The sequence below is a fragment of the Rhinatrema bivittatum genome, chromosome 2, assembly GCF_901001135.1.
Source record: "Rhinatrema bivittatum chromosome 2, aRhiBiv1.1, whole genome shotgun sequence".
In the NCBI taxonomy this organism is placed as follows: Eukaryota; Metazoa; Chordata; class Amphibia; order Gymnophiona; family Rhinatrematidae; genus Rhinatrema; species Rhinatrema bivittatum.
Window position 1 is genome coordinate 479,573,483 of NC_042616.1, and position 20,154 is coordinate 479,593,636.

General features: G+C 44.2%; 1 protein-coding gene across 1 annotated transcript in view; it reads left to right on the forward strand.

Annotated features, from left to right (window-relative positions):
• LOC115084999 (cadherin-10-like) overlaps positions 1-20,154 on the forward strand; it is a 433,942-nt gene that overhangs the window by 218,177 nt on the left and 195,611 nt on the right. Inside the window, 1 exon segment of the mRNA XM_029590505.1 lies at positions 5,547-5,841. Coding sequence (XP_029446365.1) covers positions 5,547-5,841 — 295 coding nt within the window.

A 20,154-nucleotide genomic window follows, 5' to 3' on the forward strand; every position in this document is an offset into this window, starting at 1 on the left:
GGGAAGGCCCCTGTGGGTCCTTGTCAGCGGAAGGCAGTTGTGAAGAGTTGACCCAACAGGAGCTTCACCTTTACCAGCCCTCATTCCCCGCAGGTTGAGTCCCTGGGTAGCGGGTCCGGCAGGACTTAGGCGCGGGTCACTCGGGCGAAGCCCTACTTGAGGAGGGGTGAGAAAGCTGTACGTACCAGAGGTCAGGGCAGGCAGCAGTCGAGGAGTGTCGGGAACAGGCAGATGGTCGGGGCAGCAGTCAAGAGAAGCCAGAGGCAGGCAGATGGTCAAAGCAGGCAGCAGACAAGTAGAATCCGAAGGCCAAGCGAGTGTCAGAGCCGGGAGATCAGTCCAAGAGGGCAAGGAGGAAACAGAAGCCAGGAGTGGAGAATAAAGGCAGGAACCAGGAGGGAGCAGGAAAATACGACCAGGAAACAGGACACAGGAGCAGGAGCCAGGATTCAGGAACACCGGAGTAGGACACAGGACTCGAGAATGCAGGAACAGACAACAAACTGACCAAAGGTGAGACCTGTTGCCGAGGCAAGGTCTCTTGGGCTGGGCCGGGCTAAACAGGCCCCAAGCCCTGACGTCAATGATGATTGCAGGAATTTCCTGCCTCTGGTCCTTTAAGAGGTGGGGATGATTGCACATGCTCCTAGGAGGGCCAGAGGGACGCCCATGTCGGAGGAGGCATGTTGGCCTGGTCGGGCCTGAGGGCCGCGGAGAGAGCTTCGTGGGGGGCTGGCTCCCAGGCCCCGAAGGTAGGGCTGCCAGCCGTGGGAGACTGCAGCTGGTACACACAACAGCTTGAGTGGAACAATTCTGTCCAAAATACTGAAAACAAGAGAATCCCATGAATTTACAGGCAAACCAATGCTGGACAGTTGTACTCCTTCCAAAGCAATAGATAAGTTGTCCAACTGCTCAGGGTCAATAAAGTCCCTCATAATCTCATTAACAGAGACATCTGCTACAGATCATGTTACAAAAAAAACTTGACATCAATGGTATCAGACACCACAGTGGAGGTATTTAAAAATACAAGGTTGAGAGTAAGGACCAGTTTATGTGTAGGGTTATTATTGAGCTGTTCCCACCCAAGATGGAACATCATATCAAGGATCTGCTCACAGGAACTAGATAGTGGAGACATGTCCACGTGCAAATTCAAAGGTGTTATTCCAATTAGCTTTAGAACAGAGCAGTTTTTAAAAGAAAGGAGAAATAAAACTTTGGAGTCTGCCAAGAGATCAGTAAATCAAGTAGATGCTAAACTTTCTGGAATAAAGTGTCAGTATTTCATAAGAAGAGCTCTCTCCCAGAGGTTCACTGGACATTTTCCAAGAATTTTTAAAAATAATATGCCACCCCTGCGTCCTTTTCCTTGCAGCTGAGAAATTACCAGATAATTAGGTGGACAAAGCTTGATTAGAAGCTTAGTATCTGCATCTGTAAGCCAGGGTTCTGTGATGCAAAAAAAGTCTTATTATTCAAACATAATTAAATCCTTAATAACAGAAAACCTTTTTCTCAAAGACTGTATATTAAATCAGCATCACTTTAAGTTTGGGTATATCCACACCGTGGCCTAATGCCTTACAAACTATTGGAAGTAAATAAGAAGAACACTGACCTATTATGCTGATTAAATCCAAGATCACCATTTCTACCAAGACCAAGGATGACCAGGTTAAAGGAACAGGAGTTCTCCTTTACTGGGACAATCGAACAAAATGGGAAGCCCTCTGTGCCACTCAGCACTCGAAGGAGCACACAGAGGAGCTCTTTTGTCATGCTTCTTAGTGCATGTGGTGCCTATTCTGTCCCCTGACAGCTCTTGAGCACAACCTCCATCAATGTCATTGATGGAGGAAGGGCCAAGCGGGAGCTGAATGACAGAGCCGGTGATAGAATTCTGGCTGGGCATTCTCTCCAACAAGAAGGGGCAATAGATGACAAGATCCACGATGACCTGGGGAGACAGCAGAAGGTTAATGCAAAACAGGTTCATTGTGGCAGGCATCCCCTGCCAGCTCTAAAAACCACATCAGTGATCTGCTGATGATTCTAATTAAATTCACTGGAGTACTAGCAGGTAAATCTCCATTTTCCCCTAATGAAAGACAAAACACATTAGCAACAGGGGGAATTGATTCTAGTGGAACCTTCAGGAAATATAGGTAAAATCTTTTCAGCATGTCTTGTGACAAAATCATTGAGGATTTAGGAAGATTTAAAAAACATAAATTCAGTCTTTTAAAATAATTCTCTAAATTTTCCAATGTATGATGCAAACTCTCTTTATCCTTAAGAGTCTGAACATATTTGTATAATGCTTCACATTGAGTTTCAAGATCTTAAATTCTTCAATGACTTCATTCTAGAAATGAATTTGTGTCTGTAGATCCCCAAAAGAAGATAAAACATTATTTACTCTACTGGTTATAGATTTCTAAAACCCCTTTTATGGCAGTCAATTAAGTCTCCAATGTAATCAGGACAAGTTTTTCAAGAGTGGAACAAGCTGTAAGCCTACAAGAATTAAAGGAGACCACTTCAACTGTGTTACTCATTAGCCCTGCTGGTTTCACTGATGCAAAAATTCTTCCCAACATCAGGACATAAGTCTATGACCTCCCTGGGCAAAGATGAAAAATCCCCAGATTTTGCAATTACTGCTAATAAGGGAGATTGAAAGTCCATCAGAAGCAATACTATGGGCACCAAGCTTGTTAGACCCTGCATTGCCACCCCAATTATTAGAAAGCATAAAACCCTCAATAGATGACTAGGTCATGGGGGTAAAAACCCCTGACCTAGATGTTACCTTTCCTCTACTTCCCCAGTAACCACAAATAGAGGGGTAGCTCAAGAAATCCTGTAGAATAAAAGACACTGAATTTACAGTCAAGATGTCTTCCAACTTGCTCACTTCTTCCCTAAGGGCATGCCCCTTTGGCTATACGCCTGTGGCTGCGCACCACACAGTGCTACTTTATATAGTCTCCCTAGGCATCTTTAGATGACATCAGATCTTGCTCTCCTCTCGCTCTAGCTGCAGGACTCAGGCATGATCGTAAGGATGCATCCATAAAGGACAGGAACAAGTGTCTTCCTTTCTAACAGCCCCCCAGGTTACCATTGTTTTGAGAAAGGTATCCATTCCATAGGGATTATATAATGACTTTTGCCAGAAAAAAATTATTTAGAAAAGAAAGAATCAACCAGTATTATTAGTTCTGCAATACATGGAAGAACCTTATATAAAGTTGGTTGGGGTTCTCTTTTAGGTTAAGGTTATTTGAATTAATTAATCTTCACTGTCTGGAAAATGTTAGTTGATTATTTTTAGTAATTATGGATACATTTAACATTAAGTATAAAAAGTTTACTTGTTTTATATGAAAGTGAATACATCAGTAGTCTGAATTGAGGCTACAGTTCTGTATTGGCTGTTTCTGTAAGCAGAATTGCTATATCTTATTCCGGAAAATAAACATTTTAAATGATGAGTGTTCAAACATGGACTTCAATGATAGTATTTTCTTGCCACTTCATTTGAAACTTTAGGGTATATTTTATTGTTCCATGTTCTGTACATGGCAATAAAATACAATTCTAGCAAAAACTAGATGCTGTATACATAATTAGCATATTATAATTTATTTTGGGGAATATACATTTTTCCACCTTAGGGACCTATGTACTAAAAATTTACATGCATGCCACATCTTTTTGTATGAACCAGAACGGTGCGCTATGCACATGTGTGGGCCAAAATAGCAAGAGAGGTCGGCGAGCACCATTTTGAAAGTCAGCAGTAAGGTAGGAAAGAGCCATGGACTTTTGTGCCTCAGTCTTCTAAAATCCATCATTGGAAGGGATAGGGGACATCTTATGAGGGGAATGGATGAGTGGGGAACAGAGGCCCCTGACCTTAAGTCTAGGAGATCCATTGTGACTGCCATACCCCTTGTTCTGTTGTATGGGACAGAGAGGGGTTGGATGAGAGTTAGGACACAGAACCCCTTGTTATATATTTGGATGGAAGTGATGTTGGGGTGCAAAGGCCCTTGTTATATGCCTTGAGGACAGGTGTGTTATCCCATGTGCTAACTAATCCTTTTACTTTAGGACAGTTAGCATGGGAGTTTTCTTGATGCAGCATGCACTATAGTTTTTAGCTTAATGTGCATGTGACTTTTCTGTATCTGCTAAGGTGCATTTTAGCTGGTGCACAAAAATATTTAGTCCATCTAATATCAACTCTGTGCTTTAACATGTTGAAATGTTTCACATGTGAGTTTTAGTGCATAGGCCCTATATTCTTCAGCAAATCATTGCAATTTTTCTTGGTTTCCATCTGCAGTACTGTCCTTACTTCGTGCCTCTTAGTTTTCTTTCCCTTTTCTATCAATTCATGATCCTTAACAAAGGCACTCATATCATCCCTTTATTCAATCTCACCCAAATAAAATCCACAAAAATGTATTCAGTGGAACAATAAGGCTGAAGTTTTATTAATAATACAGTACATAAATATTGCAACCAATTAAGAAGCTTAGGGATCTCTAAATCACATAAACTTAAAAAACAATACCTTTCTTCATCAACCCCCTCAGATCAGCCAAACATTACCAAAGTAGTTTGTATGTAATGTGGCTTCTAGCTAAACCATGCCCATCTTAATTCTACTAGCCCAATCGATGACTGCTACTGAACTTGACCATCCAACTAGTTGGTGTTGATCTAGCCATGATGAGGTAACTATACCCAGCAATTTACTTCAAACAGTACCTTGTAACTTGTGGTGTCACTAGGTTGAGTAGTACTTTCACATCCTTGCAGGACTCCCTAGGAACCCTTTACTGTACAGTGGTGTCACTCAAGAGTTTGAAGTACTCTTGGAGCCAGTTCAAAATAATGGACGTACTCTGAAACCAATATTTGTGTGTGTGTGTGGGGGGGGGGGGGGGGGGGGGTTGTAACTGTTAATCCCACCCTAGCTGTGGCAAAATCCTCAACCACCTACCAAACGGTACAGCCCCAATCAAAATCCTAACTACTTAAGAAAACAAAACCAGGGAGGGAAAGTCAGAAGACCATGAACACAAACGACCAGTGAGTCTTGGTGGGAGAGTAATGCACCTGTTGCTAGTGGATGTCACCCTTCTTTATGAGATCAGCAAGATCCCACAAAATCCCCTCTCCCCCAAACAGCCCTTTTATCCCAAATAAAATTCAGATAGAGAGAGAGAAAAAGGCAATGCTCCTGGTTAGATAACAGGCTCAGCTATGTTATAATCAGCTTTGTTAAACCAGGGGCTCTCCACAACTGATTCCTTTTAAATTATGAATTTTCCATTCCGTTTAATGCTTAGGTTCTCCATTACTATGCTATGCATTGATGTTTCTAGATCTTTTCATCTCAGAATTCCAAAGATTTCTAGGGGTTTTAAACTGTTTACATTCTATATATGTGCACGTGTAATTGCTCTGACCCACCTGCATTTCATATTCTGTATGAAATATACACTTTTCCCCTTGTCTTCTAGCTTCATTCAGACCAGGACAAAGGAGATGGAACTCTGAAGTACATTCTTTCAGGAGATGGTGCCGGAACTCTTTTCATTATTGATGAAAAAACAGGCGACATTCATGCAACTCGACGAATTGACAGGGAGGAAAAAGCCTTCTATACCTTGCGTGCCCAGGCTGTTAATCGAAGAACTGGCAGACCAGTGGAACCTGAATCTGAATTTGTCATTAAAATCCATGACATCAATGACAATGAACCAAGGTTCCCGGAAGAGATTTACACTGCGAGCGTTCCTGAAATGTCTGATGTTGGTAAGAGTGAATGTAGTTTTGGAGCATGTTTCATGTATTGCATCATTTAAGGAAGTCAAGCTTTTTAGATTCAACCGTAGACCTGTTCCAGAGGTAACTGAAGCAGAATAGGAATAGTAGTTGTTTACATAATACAGTTTTTGGTATCTAAGCCCCTAACATTTTTTGACTGTTTAGAAAGTTATGAAGCTAAGTTTTTTTTTCCTCATAAGAACATAAGAAATTGCCATGCTGGGTCAGACCAAGGGTCCATCAAGCCCAGCATCCTGTTTCCAACAGAGGCCAAACCAGGCCACAAGAACCTGGCAAATACCCAACCACCAAGAAGATCCCATGCTACTGATGCAATTAATAGCAGTGGCTATTCCCTAAGTAAACTTGATTAATGGACTTCTCCAAGAACTTATCCAAACCTTTTTTGAACCCAGCTACACTAACTGCACTAACCACATCCTCTGGCAACAAATTCCAGAGCTTAATTGTGCATTGAATGAAAAAGAATTTTCTCCGATTAGTCGTAAATGTGCTACTTGCTAACTTCATGGAATGCCCCTGAGTCCTCCTATTATCTGAAAGTGATGATCAGTTTTAAGTCATTTGGGGTGAAGGGCATCTGGTGTCATTTTGCAAGATGTGGCAACCAGTAGGGATGTGCAGAGCAAAAGTTTATGTTCATAAGTCCATAAGTCGAAAGGGGGTCCCATTTGCGGTCAATATGGACATATGGAGAATTCTATAAGTTGAGTCTATGTCCATACGTGCAAATAAAAATTTAAACCCCTCACCCTCCTTAATCCCCCCCCCCCAAGACTTACCAGGAGGCCCCCCCAAGCTGGCCAAAAGTTCCTTTTGGGTGCAACGAGGGTCCCGGAGCGATCGCGCGGGGAATCACGTGATGCCGCGTCACTCCGACGTGACGCCGACGTCACGTGCTCCTCGCAAAGGAGTTCAGAAATGGCGTCCTGACTCCCTGCTGTACCACCAGGGAGTTTTGGTAAGTCTTGGGGGGGGGGGGGATTAAGGAGGGTGAGGGGTTTAAATTTTTATTTAGGATCAACAATCGCGATTTCCAACTTATTCAACATAGCTATGTTGAATAAGTTGGAAATCGGATCGTTTTCGCCTCATCACTTTTTTAAGTAAAAAAAAAAAAAAAAAGTTGTGTTTTACATTTAAGTTCAAAACGAATGCACACCCCTAGCAACCAGCCTGAAGTCTAGGGGGAGCTCTGGGCCCCTACTAGATACTTGGGATTTCTGTAGAGGTTATATGGGTCTGGGGGCAGGCCTCACTAGACACTAGGGAACTTTTCTATAGAAGGAGGCATCCAGGAATGACTGGATTGAGGGAAGTCCAGGGACAGGAGAAGGGTTGTATGTCCTGGGTGGGTTTTAAGATCCAGGAAGGATGATTCTTTGATGATTTGGGAAGGGGTGTGAGGCATTGATACATGAAATGAAAATATAGGTTTTTTTTAGATTTTTGCCCCTGCTGGGCTGCCTCTAGAAGTGTCAGGGTGAGTAGGAGCTTGCAAGACCCTGGGGGGGGGGGGGGGGGGGGAGTTGTTTCCACTTTCAGGGGAGCTAAATTAGGACCTCTGCAGACCATTTAAGAAACATCCCAGGGATATCAGGATGTGCATCATACCCATTTCCCGTTAAAGTCTATGGGACAATCAAAACGGGGGGGGGGGGGCTTCTGAAGGCAGCCTCTCCCTAGCACACTAGCACAGTGCTTGTGGCATAGCAACCAGTGATGTCACACTTGACCCTAGACTTCCTAGAGCTTGCGTGGCTAGGAGGAGGAAAGGAACAACCAAGGTGAAGCACTTTTTTAAGCAACCTATCCTAGCTTTGGATAGAATGACAGTGAGGGGTTCCCCGGCTCATACCCCAAGTTCAAAATGAAAGCAACTTTGAGGTAAGCACCATTTCTAGCTCATTTTGTCTCAGGCAGCTGCGGGTAGGATTTTAAAAAAGTGAGGGCTGAAGAAAAATTCAAAAAAAGGCTGATGGAATTTAGTGCTGTATCCAAAATCTTTGAATGCTTTCTATAATTTGCTGTGATACAGTAAGCACTGAACATAGACAGTGTAACTGTTATGGAACATTCATTGCAAAGTAAAACTCTGTTATTAGAGATTTTTTAAGTACATAAGGGTACTGCAACTGCATAAGTATGTCTGATTAGGAAACACAACACTAGGCTCATTTAAGCATAAACATTAGGAGGCACTCTAGCACTAGCTGTTCAGCAGTGGCAATCTTTTAAAGATGCTAGTGTGCATTGCAGTCTCTACATGTGTGTGTGTGTGTCTGTCATGTGGCAGTTCCACATAGGTGTGTGTGAGAGAGAGTAGTGAAAAGAGGAATACACACATATTAACACACTGCTTGTAAAAAGACAAACTCTATTCCATAGGTAGTGGGGAATGGGCAGCACATGTGCTAGCAAAACTAGTACTACCAGCACTTCCCCTTCTAAGGTAGATTATTTTCCAGGAGGGAGCTACAGGGCCAGATACAGACAATGACAAGCAAGAAGAATTTAAGCCTGGAAGAAAATGTACTCCGTCCTGCGACTAATTTCTCTATTCCTTAGTGGCAGGGGCAGGAGAAGGCAGAGTCAGTGGAGCGTGGCTTCAGCACTGGTAGTGGAAGGATAGTACTAGGAGCGGAGCGGAGCGGATAGTACTAGGAGCAGAGCAGCCAAAACCAGTACAACACTTTCCCCAGGTGTCCCTTGAGGCATGCGTACAGCAAATTCTACAAGAATCAACTGAGTCAGAGAAACATATCATGGGTTCTCTGTATCTGAGGAGATAAAATTACCAGTACAGTCACAGTGATGATTAGGATTTTGAAGCCTTTGAAACAGAAATACTCTTGGGGGCGGATTTTCAGAGCCCTGCTCGCCTAAATCCGCCCAAAACCGGGCGGATTTAGGCGAGCAGGGCCCTGCGTGCCGGGAAGCCTATTTTACATAGGCCTACCGGCGCGCGCAGAGCCCCGGGACTCGCGTAAGTCACGGGGTTCTCCGAGGGGGGCGTGTCGGGGGCGGGCCCGGTCGTTGCGGCGTTTCGGGGGCGTGTCGGCAGCGTTTTGGGGGCGGGTACGGGGGCGTGGCTACGGCCCGGGGCGGTCCGGGGGCGTGGCCGCGCCCTCCGTACCCGCCCCCAGGTTGCTGCCCGGCACGCAGGAGGCCCCGCTCGCGCGCGGGGATTTACGCCTCCCTCTGGGAGGCGTAAATCCCCGGAGAAAGGTAAGGGGGAGGTGCAGACAGGGCCGGGCGGGTGGGTTAGGTAGAGGAAGGGAGGGGAAGGTGAGGGGAGGGCGTTAGAGGATTCCCTCCAAGGCCGCTCCGATTTCGGAGCGGCCTTGGAGGGAACGGGGGTAGGCTGTGCGGCTCGGCGCGCGCCGGCTATACAAAATCCATAGCCTTGCGCGCACTGATCCAGGTTTTTAGCAGATACGCGCGGCTCCGCGCGTATCTACTAAAATCCAGCGTACTTTTGTTTGCGCCTGGAGCGCAAACAAAAGTAGGCTATTTGCGCTCCTTTTAAAATCCGCCCCTTGGTGGGGGGGGGGGGGGGGGAGAATTATTGCCCAAGATTTTGTCAACTATTATAAAACCAAGGTATAAGCTTGTTTGGCTACAGGTCTGGCAAGCAATATTGTAGTGGTTAATCTGGAGAGTAATGTACATGAAATATATTGGGATACAAATGAATAGGTGTCAAGTACTGAAATTAAACATGTACTGACTGGGGCAGATTTTCAGACTCCGCGAATAGGCCTACTTTTGTTTGCGCTCCAGGCACAAACAAAAGTACGCTGGATTTTAGTAGATACGCGCGGAGCCGCGCGTATCTACTAAAAACCTGGATCGGCGCGTGCAAGGCTATCGATTTTGTATAGCCGGTGCGCGCCGAGCCGCGCAGCCTCCGAAATCGGAGCGGCCTTGGAGGGAATCCTCTAACGCCCTCCCCTCACCTTCCCCTCCCTTCCTCTACCTAACCCACCCGCCCGGCCCTGTCTATACCCCCCCTTACCTTTCTCCGGGGATTTATGCCTCCCGGAGGGAGAAGTAAATCCCCGCGAGCGAGCGGGCCTCCTGTGCGCCGGGCCGCGACCTGGGGGCGGGTACGGAGGGTGCGGCCACGCCCCCGGACCGCCCCGGGCCATAGCCACGCCCCCGTACCCGCCCCCAAAACGCTGCCGACATGCCCCCGAAACGCCGCGACGACCGGGCCCGCCCCCGACACGCCCCCCTCGGAGAACCCCGGGACTTACGCGAGTCCCGGGGCTCTGCGCGCGCCGGTGAGCCTATGTAAAATAGGCTCACCGGCGCGCAGGGCCCTGCTCGCCTACATCCGCCCGGTTTTGGGCGGATTTAGGCGAGCAGGGCTCTGAAAATCCGCCCCATTGATTTTAAGGAATTAATGTTATGCTTTGAATTCTTGTCCAATGTGGTTTTTCACTATTCCAAAAGAGGAATGTATTGGTTATTTTGTAGAACTGATAAATCTATCCTTATCTGAAGGCATTGTCCCTAAGGGATTTAAGAGATCTCTAGTTTGCTCAGTATTAAAAAAAGGGTAATCTACCAATTGATGCATCTAGCAGTTATAGGTCTATATCCAATTCATTATCTTTGGGAAAGCTATTAGAAAGGTAGTTTTTCAGCAGTTAAAGGATTTTTTTAAACTCTAGAATTTTGCATGATAACCAATGTGTATTTGGACAGAATCAAAGTACAGAGACAGCTTTGGTTGCTGTAAATGATTACTTACTGCAGACATTAGATTCAGGAGGGGATGTAATTGTAATTTATTTAAATGTCTTCTCCGCTTTCAATTCAGTATATCATACAATATTATTAAGAAAGTTCAGAGAGTTACTGATTGCAGGGAAGGTTCTTATGTGGTGAAAATTATTTTGGAACCTTTGTCAGCAGCAGGTTAAGATAAGGTCTGCCTATTCAAATTGACTTAGTACTGCAGTGGGTTTCCCACAAGGTTCAATTTTATCACCTGTTCTTTTTAATATTTATCTTCAGCCACTGTATATTTTATTGGACTCATTTAATGTGTTTTTTAAGTGCTATGCTAATGATGTGGATAGGAGCATCCCTTCTGTGGAATCTACAAAAAGTAGAGTGGTACTGGATGCCCTTGAAGGTGCTCTGCTCAAACAAATGGTAATGGAACACACTAGAGAACGTGTGAGGCCTGGTCGGGCAAAGGTGAGTGGGGAAGCCGGGGACATTGCAAACTGACTGAGGTTGCAGAGGAAGTGAGCGCGGTGCTGGTGGACAGGGTAGTGAGATGAGTGGGGCCGGCCGTGCTGCGGAAGTGGCCGGAGAGCGCAACAGGAAGACTGGGAGACAATAGGTAAAGTGGAACAACAGTGGACTAAATTAAAAGGAGCTATTACAAAGGCAACAAATCTCTATGTTAGGAAAGTAGAGTAAGAGGAAAAATAATCCAATCTGACTCTCTAAGGAGGTGGCTGAAAAAATAAAGGCAAAAAGAATAGTGTTCAAGAAGTAAAAAAGATCCCAAAAAAAGGAACACAGGGAAAAATATCTGTTAAAACTGAGGGAGACAAAGAAAGAAATCAGGAAAGCAAAAAGTCAAGTGGAAGAAAGGATTGCCAAAGAGGTAAAGAGAGGAGACAAAACATTTTTCAGATATATTAGAGAAAGAAGGGAGGCCCAAAGTGGTATAGTGAAAGTGAAAGGTGATAAGGAGCACTGTGTGGAGAGAGATGAAGAAATGGCAGAAATATTAAACAAATACTTCAGTTCAGAATTCACTAAAGAAGACCCTGGAGAAGGACCGCTGCTGGTTAATTCAGTAGATGGAGATGGGGTAGGTGAAACTCCATTTTCAGAAGAGAATGAATGGGAAGAACTAGGAAAAATGAAAGTGGACAAGTCCATGGGGCTGGGTGACATACACCCCAGGATACTGAAAGAGCTCATAGATGTGCTGGCGGGTCTGCTGTGTGACCTGTTCAATAGATCCCTTGAAACTGGAGTGGTGCTGAGTCATTGGAGAAGAGTAGTGGTGGTCCCACTTCACATGAGTGGTAGCAGAGAGGAGGCTGGAAACTACAGACCGGTTAGCCTCACCACAGTGGTGGGAAAATTAATGGAGACTATGCTGAAAGATAGGATAGTGAACTATCTACATTCAGGAGGATTGCTGGGCATGAGGCAGTATGGATTCACCAGGGGAAGGTCCTGTCAGACAAATCTGATTGATATTTTTGATTGGGTGACTTAAGAATTGATCAAGGAAGAACACTTGATGTGATCTACTTGGATTTCAACAAAGCTTTTGTTACGGTCCTGCATAGGAGACTTTGGAATAAAATGAGAAGCTTGGGATGGAGTGCCAAGGTGGTGGCATGGATTACAAACCGGTTGATGGATGGAACCTACTCTGAAAAGAGAACAGTGTTAAGTGGAGTGCCACAAGGATCGGTGTTGGGACTGGTTCTGTTTAATATCTTTGTGAGCGATGTTGTAGAAGGGATAGAAGGTAAAGTTTGTCTATTTCTGGATGATATAAGATCTGCACCAGAGTGGACATGCCGGAAGTAGTAGACAGAATGAGACGTGATTTAAGGAAGCTTCAACAGTGGTCAAAGTTATGGCAGCTGGGATTCAATGTCAAGAAGTGCTGAGTCTTTCATTTAGGGTGCAGTAATCCAAAAGAGATGTATGTGACAGGGGGTGAAAGGCTGTTGTGCATGGACCAAGAGAGGGACCTTGGGGTGATAGTGTCTAGCGATCTGAAGACGGTGAAGGAATGTGATAAGGCAATACCTAAAGCCAGAAGGATGCTGGGCTGCATAGAGAAAGAAATAACCAGTAAGAAAAAGGAGGTGATAATCCCCTTGTACTGGTCCTTCGTGAGGCCTCACCTGAAATATTGTGTTCATTTCTGGAGATAATATCTCAAAAGGGAGAGACAGGATGGAGGCAGTCCAGAGAAGGGTGACCAAAATGGTGGGGGGTCTCCATCAAATGACTTATGAGGAGAGGTTGAAGGACCTAGATATGTGTATCCTGGAAGAGATGAGGTGCAGGGGAGATAATGATACCTTTAGATAACTGAAAGGTTTAATGCTGCATAATCAACAAACCTTTTCCAATGGAAAAAAATCAGCAAACTAGGGATCATGAAATGAAACTCCAGAGAGGAAGACTCAGAACTAACATCAGGAAATATTTCTTCACAGAGAGGGTGGTGGATGCCTGGAATGACCTTTTGGAGGAGGTGGTGAAGACAAAAACAGTGAAAGAATTCAAAGGGGCATTGTATAATCACTGTGGATCCCTAAAGGATCCATGGTGATTATACCCCTAGAGGATGCAAATGAAGAAAAACATGCATGGGGTAACTTGCTTGTCAGCGGTTACCACCCATAACCAATAAGCCTTCATACTGTTGAAGCAACTCCATCCTTGCTCTCTGCTTCAACTGCAGGGTGGAAAGAGGAAAAGGGGAAATGGATTCAGACAGCAACTAACAAGGACCCTGATTTTTATGGTCTGGGGAAACAAATAAGCATGGGGGTAGTTTGCTGATGTGGCTGTTACTACCCTTAACCAATAAGCTTGATACTTTTGATTCAACTCCAACTTTGCTCTCTGCTTCAACAGCAAGAGATAATGGGGAATTGGACTAAGACAGCAATTACCAAGGTCCCTGACTTTTACAGTCTGAGAAACTGATAAATATGAGGTTGACCAGTATGAAACAGCAGATACTACCATAAGCTTGCTGGGCAGACTGGATGGACCATTTGGTCTTTTTCTGCCATCCTTTCTATGTTTCTAGGTTTCTATGATGTTCATGTTTTTCAGTAACAGGAGATGTTACAGCATCCCTTTCTCAGAGATCATTTTGTTTAATGGATGCTTTCAAATGCATGGTTCTAAATTTCTCCAAGTCCAAGGTCTTATGGATCTCAAAGAAACCTAGGCCATTACACTTAACTGCCATACTAGTTAATGGGGAATTGGGGATTATATTACATGTGTGGAGCGAGTTAAAAATCTGGGGTTTAGTTTCAATAGTAGGTTGAACTTTACTATACATTTGATATCTGTGGTTTCTACTGCTTATTTTAAGTTAAAGTTGCTCCACCATATATGGCCGTTTTTGGATCCTTCTGATTTTAGGAACAATAGTCTAAGCATTTAATTTAACTACAGTTGTTTATAGGTTTACAGAGAAATTGTTTATGTATTTTGCAATTATTGCAAATTTCTGCAGCCGCCTAATGACAAAGACTCCACCACATGAACACATCATTTCTTCAGCATTTACATTGGTTGCCAGTCTTACGGCATTTAAAATTCAAGGTGTTGATTATAATTTATAAATCTCTGCAAGATGATTCTCCTTCATATTTAACCGAAATGTTTAAATCATATTGAACATTCTGAACATTATGGGCCTTCAGCCAGCATCTTTTAGAGATACTGATGGTGTGGATGAATCAGTTACAAGAAATCAAGCATTATCTATAATAGGAGCAAGACTCTAGAATAATTTATCAGAGGAACTGAGATAACTGCAAGATTTAAAAACTTTTCAAAAGATGCTTAAGGCATGTCTGTTTACAGAAGCCTTTTCAATGGAACTGAGTTAGCTAGTGTGACAGATACAGGGAATATTTTATTTAGATGTTTGATGAATTTATACTGGGTTTTATGTGTTATATAAAGTTTTGTGTGTTACTATTGTTTTTATGTTGATTATGTAATCCGCTTAGCATGATTTTACTATTATAAGTGAACTATAAATATTTCAAATAAATAAATAAATAGCAGCTGAGGAGAACTTAGGGGGCATAGTTACTAGTGTACTGACCTCTATTGAGCAGTACTTGCAGGTAGATGAGAAAGAATAGAATACCGCCAGGGCAAAGAGCAACCCCAAGGAAGAGGAGGCAGTGCAGGGCTTGAGCGATGTCCCTGATCTTTTGCCTCTCTGTATTCCATCAATTCCAGCAGCAGCAAACCACAAGCTTGCAGTCAGGGAGAGGAAGTCCCAGAAGAAAGCTGAGATGTGGGGCAAAGGAGGACTTGCATTATGCAGAATGATTTCACTGTTTCATCAGTAAGGGGGGAAATGCCGATGTGTCTTACAAACCCTGGCATGGTGCATCAAGTGAGAAGAGAGGGTGCAAATAATAGCCTGTGGACTCAGTCAGCCAGTCATGGAAAGAGTAGCAGCAGCAGCAGGAAAGAGGTAGAACAGGGGAAGTCAGTTTCCAGGCTGACCCCCAGGTTTCTTCCAGTGAGATGACAGGCAAGCTGCCCCAACACTGACAAGCTACCATGGAGCAGATGGGATGTGTCACCATCTCACTGTTCCATAGTAGAAGGCCTTAGGATTTTGGATTTTGGTGCCCCTAGGCACTGTTGGTGCTGTTGCCCTCTGTCATCCCCTCTTCCACCCCCCACCCCACCCCCAAGGTTGGACAACAGGGTGCAGAGGGTCTAAGGCACAGTCTTTTTTAGTTTCCTGTGGCAGCTCAGGGATAGATCCTGCAACAGAAATTTAAAATTCTGAATCAAATTGACAAGATTTGAGAACCACCAGAGTCCCTAGAAGAATTGATATGCCTAACCACTTGTGGTTCCTAAAACTTTGGAGGCTCAGCTCAGTATTGACAAACCTATGAAGATTGACCGATTCTGGATCTCGCTCGAAGAGCGGAATCATCAAAGACAGAATAATCTCTACTTATACTGTGCTGGAACAGGTCATTTCACCAATAAATGCACAAACAAGTCGGGAAACTCCCGGGCCTAGGTCTGGTGGGAGAGGCCTCCCTGAGTCATGCTACTTCCTCTCCACAAATCTTGATTCCAGTAACCTTACCCACTGCCGGAGGTTCCATTCATCTTCAGGCATTCTTGGATTCCGGTGCTGCTGGTAATTTCATAGAGGAAAGCCTCGTTCATCAATATCAGCTTCCCACAGAGCCCTTGAAAACACCTCTTACAGACTCCTCAATATTGGGACAGCCTCTGGGTAATAAAATTTTGTTTGTTACCAAGCCTATTAAAATGACAATGGGACTACATCACCAAGAGACTATTTAATTTTATGTACTCCCTTCCGCGGTTAATCAGATGATTCTGGGGTTTCCCTGGTTAAGACTACATCAACCCCGGTTGGACTATGGATCATTGCAGCTAGCAAGTTGGAGTTCATACTGCCGTCAAAACTGCGTGATTCTGTTGAAACCATCTAAGTCTCAAATTCCTTGCTCGCAATTATTCCCTCTGGGTTATCTCACCAGTAAGCTGAATTTGTGGATTTTTCAGCAAGCAAGAAACAGAGGTCTTGCCACCACATCAGGCTTATAACTGTGGAATAGAATTAATTCCAGGAAAATTTCCTCCCAGGGGTAGAGTCTACACATTATCAGGACCTGAGTCAGAGGCCATGACTCAGTATATTCAAGAGAATTTGGCTCGGGATTTATTAGACCCTCCTCATTTCCAGCAGGGGCTGGATTCTTTTTTTTCAAAAAGAAAGATGGTTCCCTCTGACCATGCATTGATTACAGAGGATTAAACGCCATTACGAAGAAAAACTGGTACCCTATTCTGCTTATTTCTGAACTCTTTGACTGATTGAAAGGTGCACAAATTTTCACTAAACTCAACCTCCGTGGGGCCTATAATTTAATACAAATTTGGGAGTGCAATGAGTGGAAAACCACCTTCATCACTTGAGACTGACATGAGTATCAGGTAATGCCATTTGGACTCTGCAATGCCCCGACGGTATTTCAAGCCATGATCAATGACATCTTTTGAGACCTCCTGTATTCTCATGTTCTGGTTTACTTGAATGATATCCTTATTTTTTCCAGAACAGAAAACCAACATCAGGTTCATGTACGACAAGTTCTCCAGCATCTCCGAGAAAACCAATTATATGCCAAATTAGAAAAATGCCTGTTTCACAAGGAAGAATTACCCTTCCTGTGGTGCATTGTCTCTCGGACTTGTCTACGCATGGATCCAGGGAAATTCAAGGCCATTGTAGAGTGGCCTCAACCCTAGCCTCTCAAAGTCCTACGATGCTTTTTGGGTTTTTCCAATTACTATCGTCAGTTTATTACAGGATACTCCACCCTGGTAGCCCCTCTGACGGCCATGTCTAAGAAGGGGGCAGAACTTCAGAAGTGGTCTCCAAAAGCTGTTCATACATTTTACAGTTTAAAAGAAGAATTCATCAAAGACCCTTGCCTACAGCGACCTGATCCTACTAAACCTTTCTTTATGGAGGTTGATGCCTCGGCCCTAGGAGAAGGGGCAATTCTTCTGCGACCTTCGGACACAGGGAAACTACTTACATACGCTTATTTTTCTAGAAACTTTTCTCCTGTGCAAAAAAATTATGCCATTGGAGATTGAGAACTCCTAGTAATAAAATCCGCTCTCAAAGAATGGCGACACCTATTGGAGGGGGCCAAATATACAGTTACAATTTACACGGATCATAAGAATCTGGCATACCTTTCACAGGCTCAATATCTAAATCAACAGCAGACCCGCTGGGCACTATTTTTAAGCCAATTCAATTTTAATCTATACTACAGACCATCAGAAAAGAATCAGCAAGTGGACACTTTATCTATAAGCTTTCTACCTGACGACACTCCCGACCCACCCCGCTATATTACTGACCCGGCTCAAATCATGCTCACCGCTACCTTCACGATACCTTTGGAGAAGACAGTGGTACCCAGGTGTCTGAGGCAGAAGGTTCTTCACTGGGCTCATGATTCTCACCTAGCGGGACACCCTGGAATAGCCTGGATGAGAAATCTATCTCCTGTCATTACTGGTGGCCCCAGTGGAGATTTGGCACCAAGAGTTTCATTGAATCCTGCCCCACCTGTGCAGCCAATAAAACTCCCTGAAGGTGACCTTGTGGGCTATTACAACCTTTGCCCATTCCTGTTAAACCATGGACTCACATAGCCCTAGACTTCATTACTGATCTTCCCCCTTCTGATGGGAACATTGTTATCTGGGTTGTCGTGGATCAATTTTCAAGCATGGCCTATTTTATTCCACTTCCTGGATTGCCTACAGCGCAGAATTGGCTCGGCTGTTTATACAGCATATTTTTTTGATTCATAGCCTTCCCATGAATATCATATCTGATAGAGGAGTTCAATTTACCACTCGATTCTGGAAGGACCTCTGTAAAAAATTCAAAATAAAACTCAATTTTTCTTCAGCCTATCTTCCCCAGTCCAACAGATTAACTGAACAGACAAATCAATCCCTCAAGACCTTCTTGCGATGCTATATAAACCAAAGACAGGATGACTGGGCATCTTTATTACCTTGGGCGAAGATTTGCCATAACAATCATTTAGTTCATGCCACTGGAACATCTCCTTTTTTCCTAGTCTTTGGCAGACATCCTCGAATGCCATTGCCTATTATTACCTCCTTGTCTTGTCCTGCTGTAGACCAAACCATCCACTCCATGACAGAGCTATGGAAAGAGACTTGATGATTGTTACAGCAAACTGTGATCAAGGCTAAGAGACAAGTGGATAAAAAGAGGAGGCCGGGTCCTCAACTCTGACCTGGGGACCTTGTATGGTTGAGTACCTGGAATCTCAGATTACAGACATCTCTAAAATTTGCACCCAGATTCATCGGACCTTTCCCTATTGAAAAACAACTAGGCGAAGTCACTTACAAGCTTAGCCTGCCACCCACACTTCGGGTCCACAACATCTTTCACATATTGCTTCTCAAACCTGCAATCCTGTCTTGGTCATCCAGAAGACCTAAATTGACCACGTGCACTATTGTGGAGGACGACACACAATATGAGGTCGAGGAGATCTTGGTTGTCAGAAGAAGGCAAGCAACCTTGCAGTATTTAATTTCCAGGAAAAATTATAGACCAGAGGAGAACTCCTGGGAACTAGCTCGCAACGTTCAGGCTCCGCAATTGCTCCAGGAATTCCATCAACATTTTCCTTTCAAATCTCATCCCAAGAAATGGAGAGAGGAACCTTGCGGGGGAGGTACTGTTACCATTCAGTGCCCTTCTGCATCGGTTGCTTCCTTTGAGGCTGGTGGCCACATTCCTCAATGGCATTCCCCAGCTGCAGCGCAGGTCGATGCACGCCGCATTATGACTCCTCCCACCGCGGCACGTCATTGCCATTCCAGGAAGTCCCCGTGCTAGTGCGGGAAATGGGACTATATAAATGCCACTCTTCAGCCCATTATTGCCTCGGCTACAGGCTTGCTTGTGCTATTTCTGCTCCTCGGATTCGCTCGTTCCCTCTCTGATCAGATTGTGCCTTGGACCTTCTCTTGCTTGCTGTCTGCCTCTCTGACCCGGATTGTGCCTTGGACCTTCTATTGCCTGCTGCCTGCCTCTCTGACCCAAATTGTGCCTTGGACCTTCTTTGCTAGCTGCCTGCTTCTCTGATCCAGACTGTGGCCTGGACCTTCTCTTATTGACTGTCTACCTAGGGGTATCGTATTGCGCCCGTGACAGGTTGCTTGCCATGGTCCAAGGTCAAGCCAAGGTAAGACTGTTACACTATCTTGGGTCCACTATCACAATTGTAACAATTTGGGCTATTAAAATCCAAGGGAGTGGAACAGTCCAAGGGATGAAATTCTTCTATGTATGAAACAAGAGCCAGATCTGGGGTGATCATTTCTGATCTCAAGGTTGCCAAACAAGTGGTTAAGGTGATGGCAAAAGCCAGAAAATTCTTGCGTGCATAGAAAGAGGAATGGTCAACAATAAACAAAGTAGGTGATATTGTCTTTGTACAAGTCCTTGGAATACTTTGTACAATTCTGGAGAATACAACTTCAAAAGGATATAAAGAGGATGGAGTTGGTCAAGAGGGTGGCTATTAAAATGTCAGTGGTCTGCATTGTTAACCATATGGGAGCCGGCTTAAATATCTAAACAAAGTATAACCCTAGAGGAAATGAGAGATAAGGGAGGAATGCTACAGACATTTTAATTTCTTAGAGGTATTAAATCATGGGAAGAAGGTTTCTTTCAATGGAAAGAAGACTCTGGAATTAGGAGCCATGGGATGAGGGTCAAATGAGGTGGACTCAGTAGTATTCTAAGGAAGTATTTCTTTACAGAAAGGTAGATGCATAGAACAGCCTAGTAGTGTAGGTGATGGAGACAAGAACAACATCTGAATTCAAGAAAGCATGGAATAAGTACAGGGATTCTCTGAGGGAGAGGTAGGTAATGTAGCA